This window comes from Toxorhynchites rutilus, chromosome 1 (assembly GCF_029784135.1).
Source record: "Toxorhynchites rutilus septentrionalis strain SRP chromosome 1, ASM2978413v1, whole genome shotgun sequence".
NCBI classification, from domain to species: Eukaryota; Metazoa; Arthropoda; class Insecta; order Diptera; family Culicidae; genus Toxorhynchites; species Toxorhynchites rutilus.
Genome location: NC_073744.1, coordinates 36,772,230 through 36,789,966, shown reverse-complemented (window position 1 = coordinate 36,789,966; position 17,737 = coordinate 36,772,230). Strand labels below are relative to the sequence as shown.

At 36.9% G+C, this 17,737-nt stretch overlaps 1 protein-coding gene across 1 annotated transcript; it reads left to right on the top strand.

Annotated features, from left to right (window-relative positions):
• Positions 1-1,431: 1,431 nt before the first annotated feature.
• LOC129771964 (endoplasmic reticulum mannosyl-oligosaccharide 1,2-alpha-mannosidase) lies at positions 1,432-15,920 on the top strand. Its single transcript, XM_055776139.1, has 6 exons — positions 1,432-2,076; positions 2,148-2,312; positions 2,540-2,872; positions 13,734-14,261; positions 14,315-14,502; positions 14,561-15,920. The coding sequence occupies exons 1-6, from the start codon at positions 1,984-1,986 to the stop codon at positions 15,207-15,209; spliced, it is 1,956 nt and encodes a 651-aa protein (XP_055632114.1). The 5' UTR covers positions 1,432-1,983; the 3' UTR covers positions 15,210-15,920.
• The last annotated feature ends 1,817 nt before the right edge of the window (positions 15,921-17,737 follow it).

Sequence of the window (17,737 nt, the reverse complement as noted above, 5' to 3'; positions counted from 1 at the left end):
ACTAGACGCAGACTTTGGAGCGAAAGGAAATTTGGTCTGCGTCGCCGATAAGGATTATAAATTTTATCAAACAGATTATTCCTGATTGGCACCTATCACGCTATAGCTTTCAGTCTACTCCTTCATCAATAAGTAGTAGATAAGCTTGAAGTGTAGTATAAAAAAGGGGTATACCACAATAGTTCAAAATAAAGGACGCAGTTGTTCACACCCAACAGGGAAAAAAACGACAATCTGTGCTACAAGTGTCGTTTTGACAGTGTTGTGATTGTCCTTTTCAGTCTCAAGTTATAGCGCGTCAAAGATGGAGTCCACAAAGCAAGAAATTCGCCATATTTTACGTTTTTACTACCTGCCAATAGTCGTACTAGATGCAAGTATAAGTCGTGTATTCTACGAAACTAATTCACAAACAATTGTTGTGCATGTATACCGCCTCCACTTTTGCATGTATATGCCAGTTAGGTGCATCATATACCCCCTAAAATATGGTGTAAATGATGTTGTATACACGCTTGTTATACGATTTAATATTGGTGTGTTATGTTTGTTTATGGATATTATGGTTCTTCCCTCTTTTGATTTCTAAATTCCGTGGCATAGCCTGGAGCCATAGTATTGGCTTCCTTCGCCGAGCCAATGTAAGATTGGTGAGACTTGAGTGCTCCTCCACGATTTGAAACCTCGATGCCAGGACCAAAAAAAAACCTGTATATGATACTACGTGTCCTCTCGAAGTTGCAGAAAGAAGTACAAGTCCAAACTATTAATCTGCGCTTGTATCTTGTTTATGCATTATTCACTTGTAAATTGAGCTAACAATATTATTGTAAACAACTTATAATATGAGACTCTAAAAGTTGCATGTTACAAGACTAATATTATTAGTGGAATTTCGATTGTGTAACAGGCCCGTATTAGATAAATTTTCGAGTGAATTTTGTGAAGCCGAATCTCTGTTCTAAAACCTCTGGAGACTAAAGGTGGCCGTACACTGTTTGCCCGGAGGTCAAATATTTGATATTTTTTGACAGATAAGGCTTGATTTGATATTTGTACAAACACTATTTTGTTTGCCACTCTTCAATTTTAAAAAGTAGTAAACAGTATCAAACACCGCACATGAAAAAAAATCAACTGAAATATCCAAGGTAACCTAACCATGTACCGACAGGTTCGAAGAACAGACTGAAAAAATATTTTAGGCATCCAATAATTGAATATTTGCTTGTCGTGTTTTGTGTAGAATATATTTGATCAGTACACGTTGACCAAATTTTATCTGTCAAAAAGAGTCAAATATTTGGCTTCGGTCAAACAGTGTATGAGCACCCTAACTGAATATTATTTTGATAACCGAATAAATATTCCTACCTTTAAATGCTCATCTCATTCACGAATGACGTTACAAGCGCAAAGTGTCAAAAAAGCATAAAGCAAAGAATCATAGAACATTGTTCTCTCGGTTGTTCGGTTCTCCGTTAATATCATAACAACTTGTTTTGCGATCGTTTTCTTGTAGAAAAATCTATCGGAATATTGTGTATATCTTCCTTGGTCGCTAAGTATTGATTGTCCAAACGGTATCAAAAATGCGACTCGGTTATTATGTTAATAGAAAATGTTTAGGTTTAAGATAAGCAGTTTTTCGCTCACAACACACGTAAACCAATCAACCGAACGGATCAAATATAGGTTTATAAATAGAACTGCCTGTCTGCTAGGAATTAAAGATTCGAGGATGCAAATCGGGAAGATGTAAAGCTCGTTTTGGCTCGATAGACGAACGAGGGTCTGTGGAGACGAGAATTTGCACCCCGGTGGGAAGTAGTTATAAGGGTGACAGAGAGCTCACTTAGTTGATGCGTGTTAAGGAAAATTACTTAATAATTTAAACCCGTGAGAAATTACAATCAACGAACGTCGCTCACGATCGACACTGTGCCGGTCGAACGCGTGACGAATTCAATTCCACGGCTCAGGATGGAGTTAAGAAACGAACACATTTCACTGCTGCTTCCCGTTAATTGCGGTGAGTCCACGGCCTCCACAAATACGCGAAAAAGTCTGAGACGGGTGAGCGATATGATCAATAAATTGATGCGAAATTGGATAATGAACGAATATGGGAATATTTTATTTTACAGCACTGGAATCAACTTTCCCGCTTCCAGAAGAACCTTATCTGCATCGCGTTAGCAGCGGTTTGTGTTTTCCTGTTCTTTCTGATACCTTATGATGATGCGGCAAGTCGAGAGTCCAAAGTAGAACAACCTCTGGAGCACATTCAAATTGCGCCGTTCAGGAATAAGGTTTGTTTGCCATATCAATCCGGTCCAGGGTTTGTGTTCTATATTTTGTCGACTGTATATGTACACAATTTTCATTTTTCCTCACACCGCCAGAACACTATTTTCGCTCTTTTGGCACACATTCGATTTATCACACACATTCATACGCATTAGGCACATTTTTAAATGCAACAAATCGCCCTTCTGTCTATTCCTCGTCGGGTCACGGAAATCAAAACTCTCAACAGCATGAAAATCTGAGTCCGATACATCCCGCCGAGTCGCCTGCTGAAAAAGCCGGGGCAGAACGGAAGTTTCGCTCTGCAAACAGCGGCTATGTGGAGGAAGTCAATCTAGCGTCGAAGGGAGCGGCTCGAGCAGAGGAGGGCAAGAACATTATCGATGAACCACCGGCCATGGAGAAAAAGGAGGATCAAAAAATTGAGGAACCGGTGGGCGATCAGATTGAACATGATACAGCGACGCTGGTGGTCATCCAGAGCGAGCTCAAAGAGATCGTTGACAACGAGGAGAATGTGCTGGAGGAAAATCGACGAAGTGATAATGCAAAGGATTTCAAGGTGAGAAGGGGAAGGGACCTTATTTCTGCTCCATCAACGCTTGCTTTTGTTTGTCTTTAGGTTGAATTTGGTTAATGGTCGTTTTTTTTTAATTTTATGACTACAAGTCTCCGCCGATTTAATCGACAGCTAGCTGATTGTGACTCAACATTCTCCGATATTTTTCAAAACTTGTATGTACCTTGGTGGCTACTCAATGTCCTGGAAAAAAAGGTAATGAAGATGGTAGAGTTTCGAGCGACATAGCATGCGCTGCCATAACTATTTCTCAAATAGTGACGTCAGTCGTTGTGTTTATCTTTGATTGCTCACCGCATCCATGTGAAAATGCTATTTTCAGGAAGTAATTTATCAATTAAAACGTACATTTTTTTAATGTTCCCGCTGAATATGAGACTAATGTGAAAGTGCGCAGTGAATATTTGTGAAATCACGTCGAAGAAGACGGATAAAAGTGATATTTCCATGTGCCATTTTCACTCCCCCACGTTCATAGAAACAAATGGAGTTTCATTATTCTAACATTATGAAGTGTATGTTTCAAAGGCTCTCAGTGTCGGTGTGTATGTTATGAGAGAATAATCGCCAATTAATCAAAATCTCACCAAAAATGTTACTGATTTCAAGAACTAAGTATACGATTGCTCTCTGGACCTTTTTACCACATGAATAATCGAAATAAGCCACGATACAATTGCCATCTGTTAAAAACCAAACAGTTGAATGATTTCATGAGAATATTGGCTCAAATTATTATGCAACCGTGAGAACTTTCAACATTGTTTTGTTTCTTCCATATACATTCCATATTGAATGCAAATAATTACGAATCGATATTTTGCTTGCCAATACAGATATACTCCGCCTACTGTTCCACCTCTATATGTACCTCATTGATGGCTACTCAAAATCTTAGTTTCCTCTATCAAAAACAATTGTATCATTATTATTTCATGTAAGGGGCCGTCCACAATGTCCACGCTTGTCCACGGAGAGGGGGGATGGGGTATTGATCGAGTCCACGTGGACAGGAAGAATATTTTTTTTTAAATACAACCACCTGTGTTCTGATAAAAATATACGTGGAATTAGGTAGCTGATTCGGAATATTTCAGGAGGTGATAGAGGATCATATTTGATGAAAAAATTCTACGCATTTGGTCTATTCTCAATTTAGAAAGTACGCTACTCATAATAATTATGCTACTCATTTAAAAAATAAGAAAATTTTGCGTAGAATGTATTTGTAAAACATTTGAATTGATGGAACCAAGTAACTTTTAGAGGTAAAGATGAAACTTAAATTTTTGTGCTTATATATGTTTATATGCATGATAAACTGGATTCTCCTAAAATGCACGATAAACTGGATTGTTTCTATCAACCAAATTGAAGCAGTACAACCATTCTACAATTCTTTCCTTGAAACTAAACTGTTATCCTTCTTTTTATCTTGCAAAATTTAAATGATTCACAACATAATTTATGCACAATTTTCTCAAATAAAAGCAATTGAATCGTGCTAAGCAGCGTTATTTTTGAATTAAAGTCAGTTTAAGGCAAAAAAAAACGGTCTCAAGGAAAAGTTCAATAATTCTTCTTCTTTTTGGCTTTAAGAGGGTTTAAACTTTTCAGTTCATTCGCCTCTACTGAAGTTCAATAATTCTTTCGTAGATGAGATTTGACCATAAGCGTGGATGATTTTTTCATCAAATACGATCTTCTATCACCTGAAATATTTCGGATCAGTTACCTAACAACTTGTATATAACAATATTTCAAACAGATATAATAGTATTCGATATTCTATTCAATTTATGAGAAAGTTTTCTCAGCAGTTTAACCCATAACGACCAAGCTGTAAAAATTATTTTTTTAACGAACTCCATTGGAGTTATTTTGTTTATTGGCGTTACAGAAACCCAAATCTTCAAGAAATATTTTTTTCCGTTCTTCTGTTTTCCGGAAAATGACAAAAAACCGAAAAATCGCCAAACAAAAACAATGGCTAAAACTTACATTTATGATCCTGTAGGAGGTTCAACCCAATTGTTTTTTTTTTCCAACATCACAATGTGTGTTCTTTAATCAAAGTAATACTGTAAGAAAGTTTAAATATTTTTGCATTTTAGAAGGTTATGTGAGGTTATGTACTTTTCGCACATAGTTGCTTTAATCTGAATTTATTGTCCAATAAAGTTATACAAAATCGAATGAAATTAATGGTAAGTTATAGCTAATAAATTGAGCTATCATTTGATGCCAAAACCCTACCATATGGCAGCTTTCCAAAGCCATGAACAATTATCGAAGATGCTGTTCGATTTTTCGAACGCTTGGCCTGAAATGGGTTAAACATTTTTTCATGTTTTTGAAGAATCAATTAACTTTCTATTAAATTAATTGATTTCTCAAAAACTTTCAATCGGGCAGGAGATTTCAAACCAAAAATGTGCAAATTTTTTAAAAAAGGGAGGATCGGGCCAGCGTCTGATTAATTTGGCGTTGAATTGTTCTTTAGTAAACTGTTTGAATTTGATAAGTGATGTTTTGATAAGGATTTTAGCGGAGGAAACCCAAAGAGCAATACAAATAATTTTTCGGGCAAGGTTAGTGAAAAAAATCTATGAGTCGTGAGTTTTCTGATGTATACACCGATTCTGCATTCCGTCGGACTTGCATTCCGTTCGAAACCATTATTTCGTTCGAGATATAATTTTGCATTCCCTATTCTTTGCCCATTTAATGTTCAAAGAGAAGCAGATTGAACGAAATGCAAGAACAACTTGAACGGTATACAGAATGGAATTTTATCAAGTCGATCGAAATATTTCGAATCGATCGAAATACAGAATAGGGTTGGAAGTTTTTCCCCGCAAGCATTTTGAAAGCCATCTAGACACTCAATGAAGAATGGTCAATAAGCAGTTGAAAAATTAAAAAATATACATTGAAAATATTTCTAATACGCTATCAGTACCCTTTGAAAATTCCCGGAACTATTGCGGAAAAGGTGCGCTGATGACTTAAAGTGAAGCGAATGTGTAAATGAATCGACATTTCCTGTGACCAATCGTACTCCGGAGTTCTTCAAAAAACTACAATCGACAAAAAAAAAGAAAATAGAGGAGCAAAAAGCGACATCGAAAATTTTGAATGATTTTCGAAACGGTATAGCTATGTTATAAAATATTGCATTCGTCAAAGCAACAACTGGACCTTGTATAGAATATTTTCAAGTTTGCAGTGGGCAGATTTGATCATCGATTAAATATACGATATATGTACGTACGATATCCATAAACCAGAAATTTGTAGTTTGAAAATGCCGAATTTTTTGTCTTCATTTCATGATTTATATCGAAAATACAGGCGTTTCGAAATCGCTTAGAAATTTCGACCCTTTACTCCTCAATCCTTTATCAAATGAAGATCTTAAGATATCAGTGCATGGTCTCTATACCATCTTTTATTTTCTTGAAATTCTTTTTAATTGATAAAAAAAAAAATCTATGCATATAAAATTGTTCTGTTTGTTTTTGTGCGCTTCATAAACTCGAAAAGTTCGCCACTGATGGAGCTCATATTATGACACAATATAAAATACGATTTCACAAAAGTGGAACTATAAAGGATTTTAACCCAAATGTCAGTCTTGTTTCAAAATATGAGGAAAATACCAACCTCAGGGTGGTGTTCAATTTATCAGCTGAACACGTTTATTATCATATGCTTTGCACTCTGTTAATATGTGATACAATTGTGAAATCTAACTATAGATAACAGAATTCCAATAGAAATGAGCCAAAGGTGTTTGGTGGAAGTGTCTTTCCTTGTTTTTTCGGTGACTGACCACGTGTTTCCCAGACTGGAGAGGGTTTAGAGTGGAGAGTTGATTTCTCATCTGCCGCATCTGCTATAGAGCTAATAGGGGATTGAAGTGTTTACTGGCTATAATTTAACAGATTTAGAGAAAATAATGTTGCTATGCAGGCCACTTTACAGGATAGAATCAAGTAGATGTTCGAATTCGGTGTGATAATCATTAGCCTTTTTTTTGGGACAAAAATCGAACTGACGGGTAGACAAACGAGACTCTTTTAGAATTATGAGTCTTTGGGTAACAATTTTTTGAAGAGGTTTAACTTTGAAATTCCAGAAAATAAAGTACATAAAAATCTTGTTTTCGCTTTTTTTCTGATGCCAAATGTTCAAAATTGCATGAAACGTCGAGGTCTACTGTCATCTCGTAAAAAAATTGTGACAAAAAAAATTTCGAGTTAACAGTAAATCACGACGTTTCGTGCAATTATAAAATATTTGGCATCAAATTTTTGTTTGAAAACCCCGATTTCTGGTGATTTCGGCTTTCAATTATTCAAATTTTAACGTCTGCGACGTGATCCGAATGTGCTAATATTTAGCATAGGGCATATTATCGTGCAAACAACATTTCGCAACAAGTTCCGAACGAAAAATCGAGATAACTATTTTTATTGGCACCCAAAACCATACGTTTTGGCTCGTATCCCGAAAAAAAAAGTTCCAGATTATCGATTTTTGACAAAAAATTTTTCGAGATGACAGTAGATCTCGACGTTTCATGCAATTTTAGGGTATTTGACAAAAAAAAAAAAAAATCGAAAACACATTTTTCATGTACCATGTGTGTACGATGTGAAGGTGAAGTTTGTGATGCCATCGTAAAGCTTAAAAACAACGAAACAACTGGGAACGATGGCATCGGAGCGGAACTTATCATCGACTGATTGTCGATGAATAGAACAGCTACCAGAGGAGTGGAAAGATGGGGTTATTTGCCCTATCTTCAACAATGGCGACAAACTAGATTGTGAAAACTTTCATGCAATCACCGTCTTGAATGCCGCATACAAAGTGCTTTCCCAAATCGTCTTCTGTCGTCTATCGCCACTTACAAACAGGTTCGTGGGAGATTATCACTGCCGTAATCTCGCAAAATGACGTAAGCGCCAAAATTGATTTTTTGTTGTTGTTATAGATCGATAAAGAATACCAAATACTTTGAAAAAAAATGGGAAGTTTTGCAGAAATATGAATAAACGACCCCACAGAAGCTTGAAAACGGAGTGGCGTAAGCGCCATTTCATCTGTTAGGCGGCGTAAGCGCCATTTTCACTATGTTGAGACGTAAGACCAAGTTGATTGCAATGCGATGTGATTTTTGATCTGATCTAATGGCGTAGAATGAACGAACTGGGACAATAAATTATACACAACTTTTTCGTGATGTACGTTTAGCATAATGCGAGTCACATGCGTTCTTTCTTGTTATAAATAATTTTTTCAAAAAGTTTGTCATGTCAAATGTTTTAATGAAAAAGAGTCCATCCCTATGCAGTGCCACATTTATAATAACCATCTTCTATTCTGTCTGCAAACCATGCATTCAGAATCTCTGTTTAAAAATCTATTCAAATTTATCAAATTAATCTCAGCTCAAATGAATTTATCCTAGATTGAAGTATATTGCTGTTATCACATATGACACATAAATATTGTAACTAAATAGTACTTTTGTTGCATGCTCAATTCCTCTTTTGGATTAATTGAAACTGAGTGTTGGTCGAAGGATGAATGTCGGATTTGGTGAACAGTTGCACTCTTCTAAATTCTCCATCGGAACGCACCTCGTAACAAAACTCAAAACATTCTCGCATAAATTATATCTGTTTTACATCGGATAATTTCGGACGGCATTATGTTATTTAACACGGATGGTTTCAATTGCATTTTGGATTTTCCAATCGGTGCTGTCCATAATTATTACAATCGGGTCCTCAACTATGTTAGACTGGTTGACGCATGCTACAAAGTCCAAAAATGTGTAGAACTCTCTGATGCTTCCTCATGCTCAGCACGTTGCATGTTCAATGGCGCCATGTTGGAGAAAATAATTGAAAACAGATTCTCGCATACTTTGATGGATGTACGCCAATCGGCGTTGGTAGCATAGCTTAATAAAAACTGCATTTTTTCGAAAATCAAGCCGTTGTCAATGTTTTTCCATCAAGTGTACACATTTTGCACAGATCAGATTTTCAGAATCTGCTGATTATATATGAGGAATGAAAGAATGTGTAAGTAATTTGATCGATTTCTACATCGATCGACTCTCTGAACTGAACTGAACATATCATTAGATTGGGAGCTAAACTAGCACAAATCGCAGGAGTCTTCAAGAGAATAAATGGTTTGGTTCCAATGGATACTAAACGAAGTTTGTATTAGAGTAGTGCGGGGCAAAGGTGCGCACGGGGCAAAAGTGCGCATTAGCCTTTTTGAAGCAAACGAGCATAAAAATTCGACAACAGTGTAGTCGTTTCATACATTATTACACCAGCAGCTCACACATATAAACAACATCCATTTTGTGAAAGTGACAAAAAGTTATGAGGCAAAACGAGTTTTGCGATGTTTTGATCTATTTTTTTCAGTTTTGGAGTTGACGATTTACTTACCTCAAATAATTGGAATGTTCGAAACTACACTGTCAAGGAAACTGTAGTAGATGATAGTGCGTATTCGTTTTTGTGAAAAAGTTCAAGAGCTTTTTTAAAAATTCGATTAGTTCAAAAATTGCTTGTGGGGCAAAGGTGCGAAGTGGCTGTGAAGTAAAAGTTCGCACTAACGTTTGGCTCTGAAAAAAATTATAAAATGTTTTCAACAAAATTTTTAACGGACCCACAAGAAGAAAACTGATTTGAAAAATGCACTCCAGAAATGTTCAAATGGCTCGACAGAGGCTTCGGGAGGGAGTCTCGAAGCATCGGATTGCGACAGACCTCGGTATTTTTGAACCAGCTCGGAGGAAGAGGCTCATATCAGAAAGTGATTTATGATTTGAATCTTCTTTTATTGACATTTCTACTTCTGCTGGGATGTGTCAGCGAGTACCTAGGGCGGTTCAGATAGGTATTTATGAGTAAGCTGTCTGAGAATCTAGCAGACCACTGCAGGGCACTGGACAAAGGTTTCTATGGTATGACTCTCAAAGATTTACGGCGTCTGGCGTTTGATTTTGCGGGAGCCAACAACCTCCAGCACAGAATTAAACCAAGTTGCAAAACTGGCAGGGAGAGATTGGGATTCTAGCTTCGTGAGGAACCATCGTCTGTCTCTTCGAACCCCACAACAGCACAACGAAGCAACAGCGCTCCAAGGCAAAGCGTCGGAATCCTCAGGACCGAAATCCAAGATGAGGAATAAAAATAAACAATTGCCCTCAAATAATTCAAAATGAATTTAAAATGAAAAATGTTTTTATTTTCCCCATGCATTCGCGAGTATAGATTACGTACATAAAAATAATTTCTGTGGGAACTTGAGTGTTCGAAATGATTCATATCAATATATCAATTGTGGGTGGGACGAAGCTCGCCGGGTCAGCTAGTTTGTTAGTTTAAAAACAAGTTCTGTTTCAAATGTTGGACATTTTCGGATATCTTATATTGTCTGTCTCCTTCGTTTTGAAGGTAATATATATATATATATATATATATATATATATATATATATATATATATATATATATATATATATATATATATATATATATATATATATATATATATATATATATATATATATATATATATATATATATATATATATATATATATATATATATATATATATATATATATATATATATATATATATATATATATATATATATATATATAGTTACAATTTGGTGATGATGACCCCTACAAAGGTTTGAGCAGGACGATTTATCTTATAGATAATATTTATTTTCAAACATATCAGGAAGCCAGTATTATAAAAACAAAAAACAAAGCGAACTGGCTCTGTTGCATTTGGTAAGCAAACGGAATTTTATTTGCTTTTATTTCAAGAGTTATTGAACAGTTAGGTGCGCACCTTTACTCCGCATTACTCTACTAACTGTTTCACAGTCACATAGTGTGTAGCATACTGGTTTGGGGTACAGCAAACACAACAGCAATGAAACCTCTTCATGTTATCCAAAACAAAGCAATCAAAAACCTTTTTGGCCACTCTCGGAGAACATCAACGGCGTATATTCACACCCAGCATCAGCTTCTAATGGTCGAAAACCTCTATATCACCACTGCTTGCCTGCATATTCATCAAATACTTCGCAATTTAGTCCACACTAACACCGTACTGAGCAGAATTTCAGAACGGCACCAGCATCATACCAGAAACAGAGATAACATATCTACTAGTAAGAGTAATACCAGTAAATTCGGTCAACGTACTGAACAACGTACGTACGTACTGAACAACTGAACAACGTACTTGAACAAAGCAACTACTCTATATAACAACCTTAGCGAAGATTTGAAATATCCCACTATGAATTGCTTCAAATTCAAATTGAAACACATTTTGTACTGTAGTCAACTTTCGAATGAATTAATTCCACTTAAATGAAGTTCAATGAAAAGAAAAACGAATTGTTTAGATAGCCCTATTGTTTTCAATTACTGTAAATGTTTTTCGTTTAAGTACTAAAAGCCAATGTATTTTTTTAAGTTAGTCAGTCTTTACGAGCCAAAGGCTCACAGACATCATCATATTTATAAATAAACAAAATAAAAATTAAACCTTAGCTGCAAATACATTCCCAGCTATATTTGACAATGTCGAAGATAGGTCAAAACCTCATCTATCGGATTATATAGCAAACTTAAATTGGAGCGTTTTTGCAGTTGAGTTTTCAACTAAAGAAAAAACTGATTAAGAGGAATCTATCAAGTCATTTACACCCCTTGCATTCTAAGCCCCTCATATGTAAACTGACCAGACGTCCCGCTTTTCGCGGGACAATCCCGCGTTTCAGCAAAGTGTCCCGCGTCAGATTACGTCCCGCGTTTGTCAAAACTTAGTTAGTCGCTAGTTCTAGATCGTTTTCTCTATGAGCCAAAATTTTTTCGTGATCTGTGAATCTGGGAATCGTTACCGATTGAAACGAATGTTCTGATTCAGTGTTCTGTTGGGCTATTTCTCGTATCTCGTATATTTCTCGTCTCGTATTTTTTTCCGATGCTCATCAAGACAAAAAAACTTCTTCCTCTGTTTTTGACTACAACCTTTAAAAAAACATACGTCTGAAATCATCGCGACATTAATTTTTGAAATTTTTATCAAATATTATATGCACATTGCTCTTCATATTCGGCAGATAATATGAACACGAACTTTGGCGGCCCTCTTAGGGAAGGCCAAGACGTCTATGACAAGCTTAAGAATCAACTTAAATACCGACAATAGTTGTAGGACGCGTTGCTTATATCTTCAGCAACACAATTCAGGCGGCTGCGGATCAACTTCCCGTAGATGTTGAAGGGATAATTATCAAGTTTCACAGTCATTTCAATAGTTATACCGTCGACGCTGAAAGATTTTCATGAGGAAATAGAGGTGGAGTATATGAAAATTCAGAGTAACCGAGTTTTCAAAATATTTTAACCATTGAAATCCAATGTTTTGTCTGTTGATAGCAGCCCCAGAGTTCTTTGAGACTTTTTCGAAGATAAATGATCCGAAATGTGGTTGTTAGGCTGCAGTTTTCCATACTGATGGAGAGTGGCAATATTACAATCAGTTGTAAGTTGCATCTGAAATTGACGATCTCTGGTTTAAGCAGTGTGAAAGCGTAAGTAATCAGTATGTATCATTAAATGTACAAAATGAACTGAAAGTTCTTGGGGAAAAATATATGTATACTGAAGGTTTTTTGGAGCTTATCGCATTATCTGTCATGCCAAAAATTTAACGAATAAACGAGACTGGTTAAATTATTTTTGTATATTTTTACAGCTCATGTTTACATAACTTATATACACAACGTTGTTTTTTTTTTGTTGGTGTCCCGCGTTAGATCTCTGGTCATATGGTCACTTTACTCATATGCAATTTTGAGAATTATTTGTATCGTTCTTCAGTTTGGTCCAAATTCTATCTATGTAGTATTGATTACACTTCTTCCTACCAATATATCCTAGAGTTTGAAAATATGTGAAATCGTTGGCTGCGGGGAAATCTTAGTTCTTAGTGAATTGTCAAGTTTAATTCCAAATATAAAGCAGGAAGTCTTATCGCTTGTGATTTCGATCATGACATTGATAGTTATGATAGGAGTTTCTTCTTGGTTGTGGTGCAGAATATGTAATCTAATCTCGGATTCAAAGCCCTCTTGAAAAATAAAGAAAAACACGAATGTCGTAATAAAATTTGCTAATTAACGAAAAACTCACTTGTAACATCCCAATCTATCGTTCCGTAGGACAAAGTGATTCTTAAAAAACTGCTCTCCGATGCTGAGCTATGCTATGCTAACTCAGTTGTATTCAAGGAAACATCGCAAAATTGAGGCCAATTAGAAAAGGTGAACTGAAACTGCTTTTTCATAATGTCCAGAACTTTGAGCAGGTATTATAGATATTTGGATAGAACTCGTTTCGCTAAGTGCTTTTCAAATAATTCGGAATTCAAGTTATTAACATCCCACATGTATGTACTCAAAATGTGTGGAAAGTTTGAACATTCTTGAAAAGGCAGAACAAATTTCATTTATTTTTGAAAACAGATATTTATGTACTTTTAACAAATATTTGTTCAACGTGTCCACGTGGACATTATCTGTACCACCACCCCCCTCACCATGGACAAGCGTGGACATTCTCGTACCCCCTATCCCCCTAAAGTTGTCCACGTGATATGTGGACAGCCCCTAAGATTTGCAGAAGTTCGAGAGGGTCGAGGCAACGACCGGTTAATTTGGCGTGGAGCTGTCGCTCTTTGAAATTGATAACAATCGATTCAATTACAGGGCCCAACAAACGACCGCCAGCGGGCGGTTATCGAAGCATTCCAGCACTCCTGGCGCGGTTACAAAGAGTACGCCTGGGGCCACGACAATCTGAAGCCAATTTCTATGAGTTGGGCCGATTGGTTCGGGTTGGGGTTGACCATCGTGGACTCGCTGGACACGTTGTATATCATGGATCTGCAGGAGGAGTTCGACGAGGCTCGAAATTGGGTCGAACAGTATCTGCGTTTCGATGTTAATCGAGATGTGAACTTGTTCGAGGTAACCATCCGGGTGCTGGGAGGACTGCTGAGTACGTATCACTTGAGTGGGGACAAGATGTTCCTCGACAAGGCTCTCGATTTGGGCCAAAGGCTGATGCCGTGCTTCGAGTCGCCCTCTGGAATTCCGTATTCGGACGTCAATATCGAGACAATGAAGGCTCATCCGCCCAAGTGGTCACCCGATAGTTCAACCAGCGAGGTAACCACTATACAGTTGGAGTTCAGAGATTTATCTCGTAGTACAAATAACCCGGTGTTCGAAAACGTAAGTAAGCAATATTAATCGAACGCTGTTTATTTACAATATAAATTTTGTAGGCTGCCGCCAAAGTTAATGTAAAAATTCACGAGCTAGAGAAAAACGAAGGATTGGTACCAATATTTATCAATGCAAACACCGGCCAATTCCGAAATTTTGCAACGATCTCGCTCGGTGCCCGAGCCGATTCCTACTACGAGTACCTGTTGAAGCAATGGCTTCAAACTGGAAAGCAAAAGGTTGATTTGTAAGTACGCTTGTTTTAACGTCAAACTCCCCCGAATAACCGACTTCTTCTCAACCAGTCTGATTGACGACTACCAATTGTCAATTCGCGGTGTTCTACATCAACTGGTTCGTACTACTCCCAACGAAAAGCATCTCTACATAGGTGAACTTATTAACGGGAAGGACTTCAAGCCCAAAATGGATCATCTCACGTGCTACCTGCCCGGAACTTTGCTACTGGGTTACAAAAATGGAATGCCCAAAAGCCACCTCAAGCTCGCTAACGATCTGCTGGAAACCTGCTATCAAACCTACATGAAACAGCCGACACAGCTGGCACCGGAAATTTCCTACTTCAATCTGAACGGAGAATCCGAGACGGATATCTACGTGAAGACAAACGATGCCCACAATCTGCTGCGGCCGGAGTTCATCGAAAGCTTGTACTATTTCTACGCCATCACCGGCAACAAAACCTACCAGGATATGGGTTGGACGATTTTCGAGGCCTTCAACAAATACACCAAGGTTAAAAATGGGTACACATCGATCGGAAATGTGAAGAACCCGCTCAACACACGGCCCCGCGATATGATGGAGAGTTTCTGGCTGGGGGAGACACTGAAGTATTTCTACCTGCTGTTCAGTGACGATCGCACTGAAATCGATTTGGACAAGTACGTGTTCAATTCGGAGGCACATCCACTGCCCATTAGGGAGGCTTAAAAATTGAGGGGACCCTAGAATTACCGTGAGAAACCAACTGTAGAACCGTAGCAGATTTTAGACTAACTTCATAATTCCACATGAAAATCCTTATTTTGAATCACAACCGCAATTCCCATTCTACACAACGCTGTTGCGTGATTACAAGTTAGATTATTGATATTGAAATAGCACAACAAAACCTTCACCAGTTGGATGATGGTCAAACCAACAAAATATAGATAGTTAGATAATTGTTTGTTAAATTTTTATAGTTGTAGTTCTCTTTGCAGAGTTAGCGCTATCAGAGTCCAATCAGTAATTGTGTAAAATCTTCGTGTTAGCTAATAGAGAGGGATTTTATTTTTTTATTTATTTATTTTTGTTTCCTATACAGTAGCTTTTAGTAACGAGGAATGGCGTGTTTTTTTGTGACCGAAGAAAAAAAAATTCTTAGCAACCATTTCGTGTATGTGACAGACTATACCATTGTGAGGTAAGTTTGATAAGGTCTAGTCTCCGGTGTTAAGATGATATTGATTTGGGCGGAAGGATGCGTTATAAATAGACAGCTGTCGTTCAATAAACGAAAAAAAAAGATTTGTAAGAAATGTAAGGTACTTGGTAATATAAGAGACGAATGAACTCTCAGAGTTTAAAGTCTCTCTAATTCAATACCTTCCTTCCCTTGGTAATACGATGAATAAAATTCAGCCATTATTTCTCTTTTTATCCAGTGCGTCAATATTCGTAGCAATGAGAAAGGGTGTGTGTACCGTTTCTTGTTCATACCGTCATCTATTTAGGAGTGTAAAGTGAACGATTATCGACCTAAAGAAATCACATGTTCCTATCCGCTCAAAACAACTGGTTTTCATGAAAATTTTGTGAGCTGTGAGTTTTCATGAACGCCCATGGTGAGTTGGAAAGCTGTGTGTGCAGACGATGGCTATGCCATATTTCACACTATTTAGGGTTGAGTTGGAATACTTAGTCGATAACACGAGGTCCCACTGCTTGTACCAATTCCAGCAGATGTTTCATCAAGCAGGGGTATAACCATCGTACTGGACTGTGAAGAGGTTAGGTAAATGTTAAATGGCCCATACCGTTCGGGTAAGAGGTACAGGAGGTCTGCCTTCGATGGATTATATTCTCCTTGTTAGACGTAGAGTAAGTTGGGGTGATTTGGACAAATCCTTTATCTCCCCTGGTTAAACGAACTTTTCGTGTATTGTGCAGTAAAGTTCTGTTCGCCTACAGAAGAGGAACAATTTGACGCAGCGAAACTGTAAGTTTAATAACAATGAATGTAACTAATTGCATTTTAAGTTTTGCAAGTTGTGTGAGGTGACATGGACACTTTCAGGTTGGAGACTTTTCATTGACCTAATTAGTTTCAGATGCCGCGGAATTAAGAAAAAAGATGGATAGATACAACGTTGAAAAAAATTAGTGAAAGAGCAACGTAGGTCATCAAGGACGGATTTTCATTGTACAAAGCATCGAATGTGTTTGAAAATGCTCGTAAAACAATGGAAATATTCACGCAGAATTCGAAATGGTCTCAATGCATTTTTTCTGGTCTGGCTTCTGACCAAGACACCTGGTATCGATCCCAGAGCACTTGTTGTAATATTATCCTGAATTACTTTACATAAACATAAGTACAGCGCGGACTCGATTATATACAGTTTCTGATTTCTTTTCACTGTATATAATCGAGTCAAAAATATGTTTTTATTCGTTTTTTTGGCATGTATTTTTCGTCTTTTTGAATATAAAAGAGGAATTTGATTTTCGATTCATCCCCTTAAAATCAGAAAACACCTTTCTCACATGAAAAAAATAAATTCATCCACATTCTATCAGGAGGTAATAAAGGATCATATTTGATGAAAAAATCCTTCTACGCATATGTTTGAATTTCAACAATGACAGAGTTATAGACCTTTTTGTTTTTTCGGACTCGGTGATCTTAAACTGGCTCTACATTGCAAAGTGCGCTACGGAAGACGATTCTGTTGCTCTCATTTGAAAGATGAGAAAATTTAGTACAGGATATAGTAGTGGAACATCTAAACTAGTGGATTTTAATAACATTTTGGAAGCGAAGAACTTAAAAGTTAGTAATGTTTGATGTGTTATCTTTAATTTCATCCTGAAAATTTATTCTAAACTAGATTGTTTCTATCAATTAAATTGAAGCTCTCAAACTGCTCTACAATTTGTTCTTTGACACCCAGCTTCTATCTTTCTTAATTTGGCTGCAATATCGATATAAACAGTTCCTGGTGAAAAATCAAGCAAAATGTTCTAAAATCACGATTTTTACCCCAAGGTACATGTAATAGCCACTTGAATTACACCTTATCGTTGAAAGGTTGCATTTCTTCTTGAAATATAAAAAAAATTGTTCCAAATTGTATATAATCGAATCACATATAATCGAGTCTGTATTTAATCGAGTCCGACCTGTACCGGTCTTCAGAAAACAAACGCAGCGCTGCGCTTGAGTTTAATTTTTACCAGCGCGCGCTCAAAGAAAA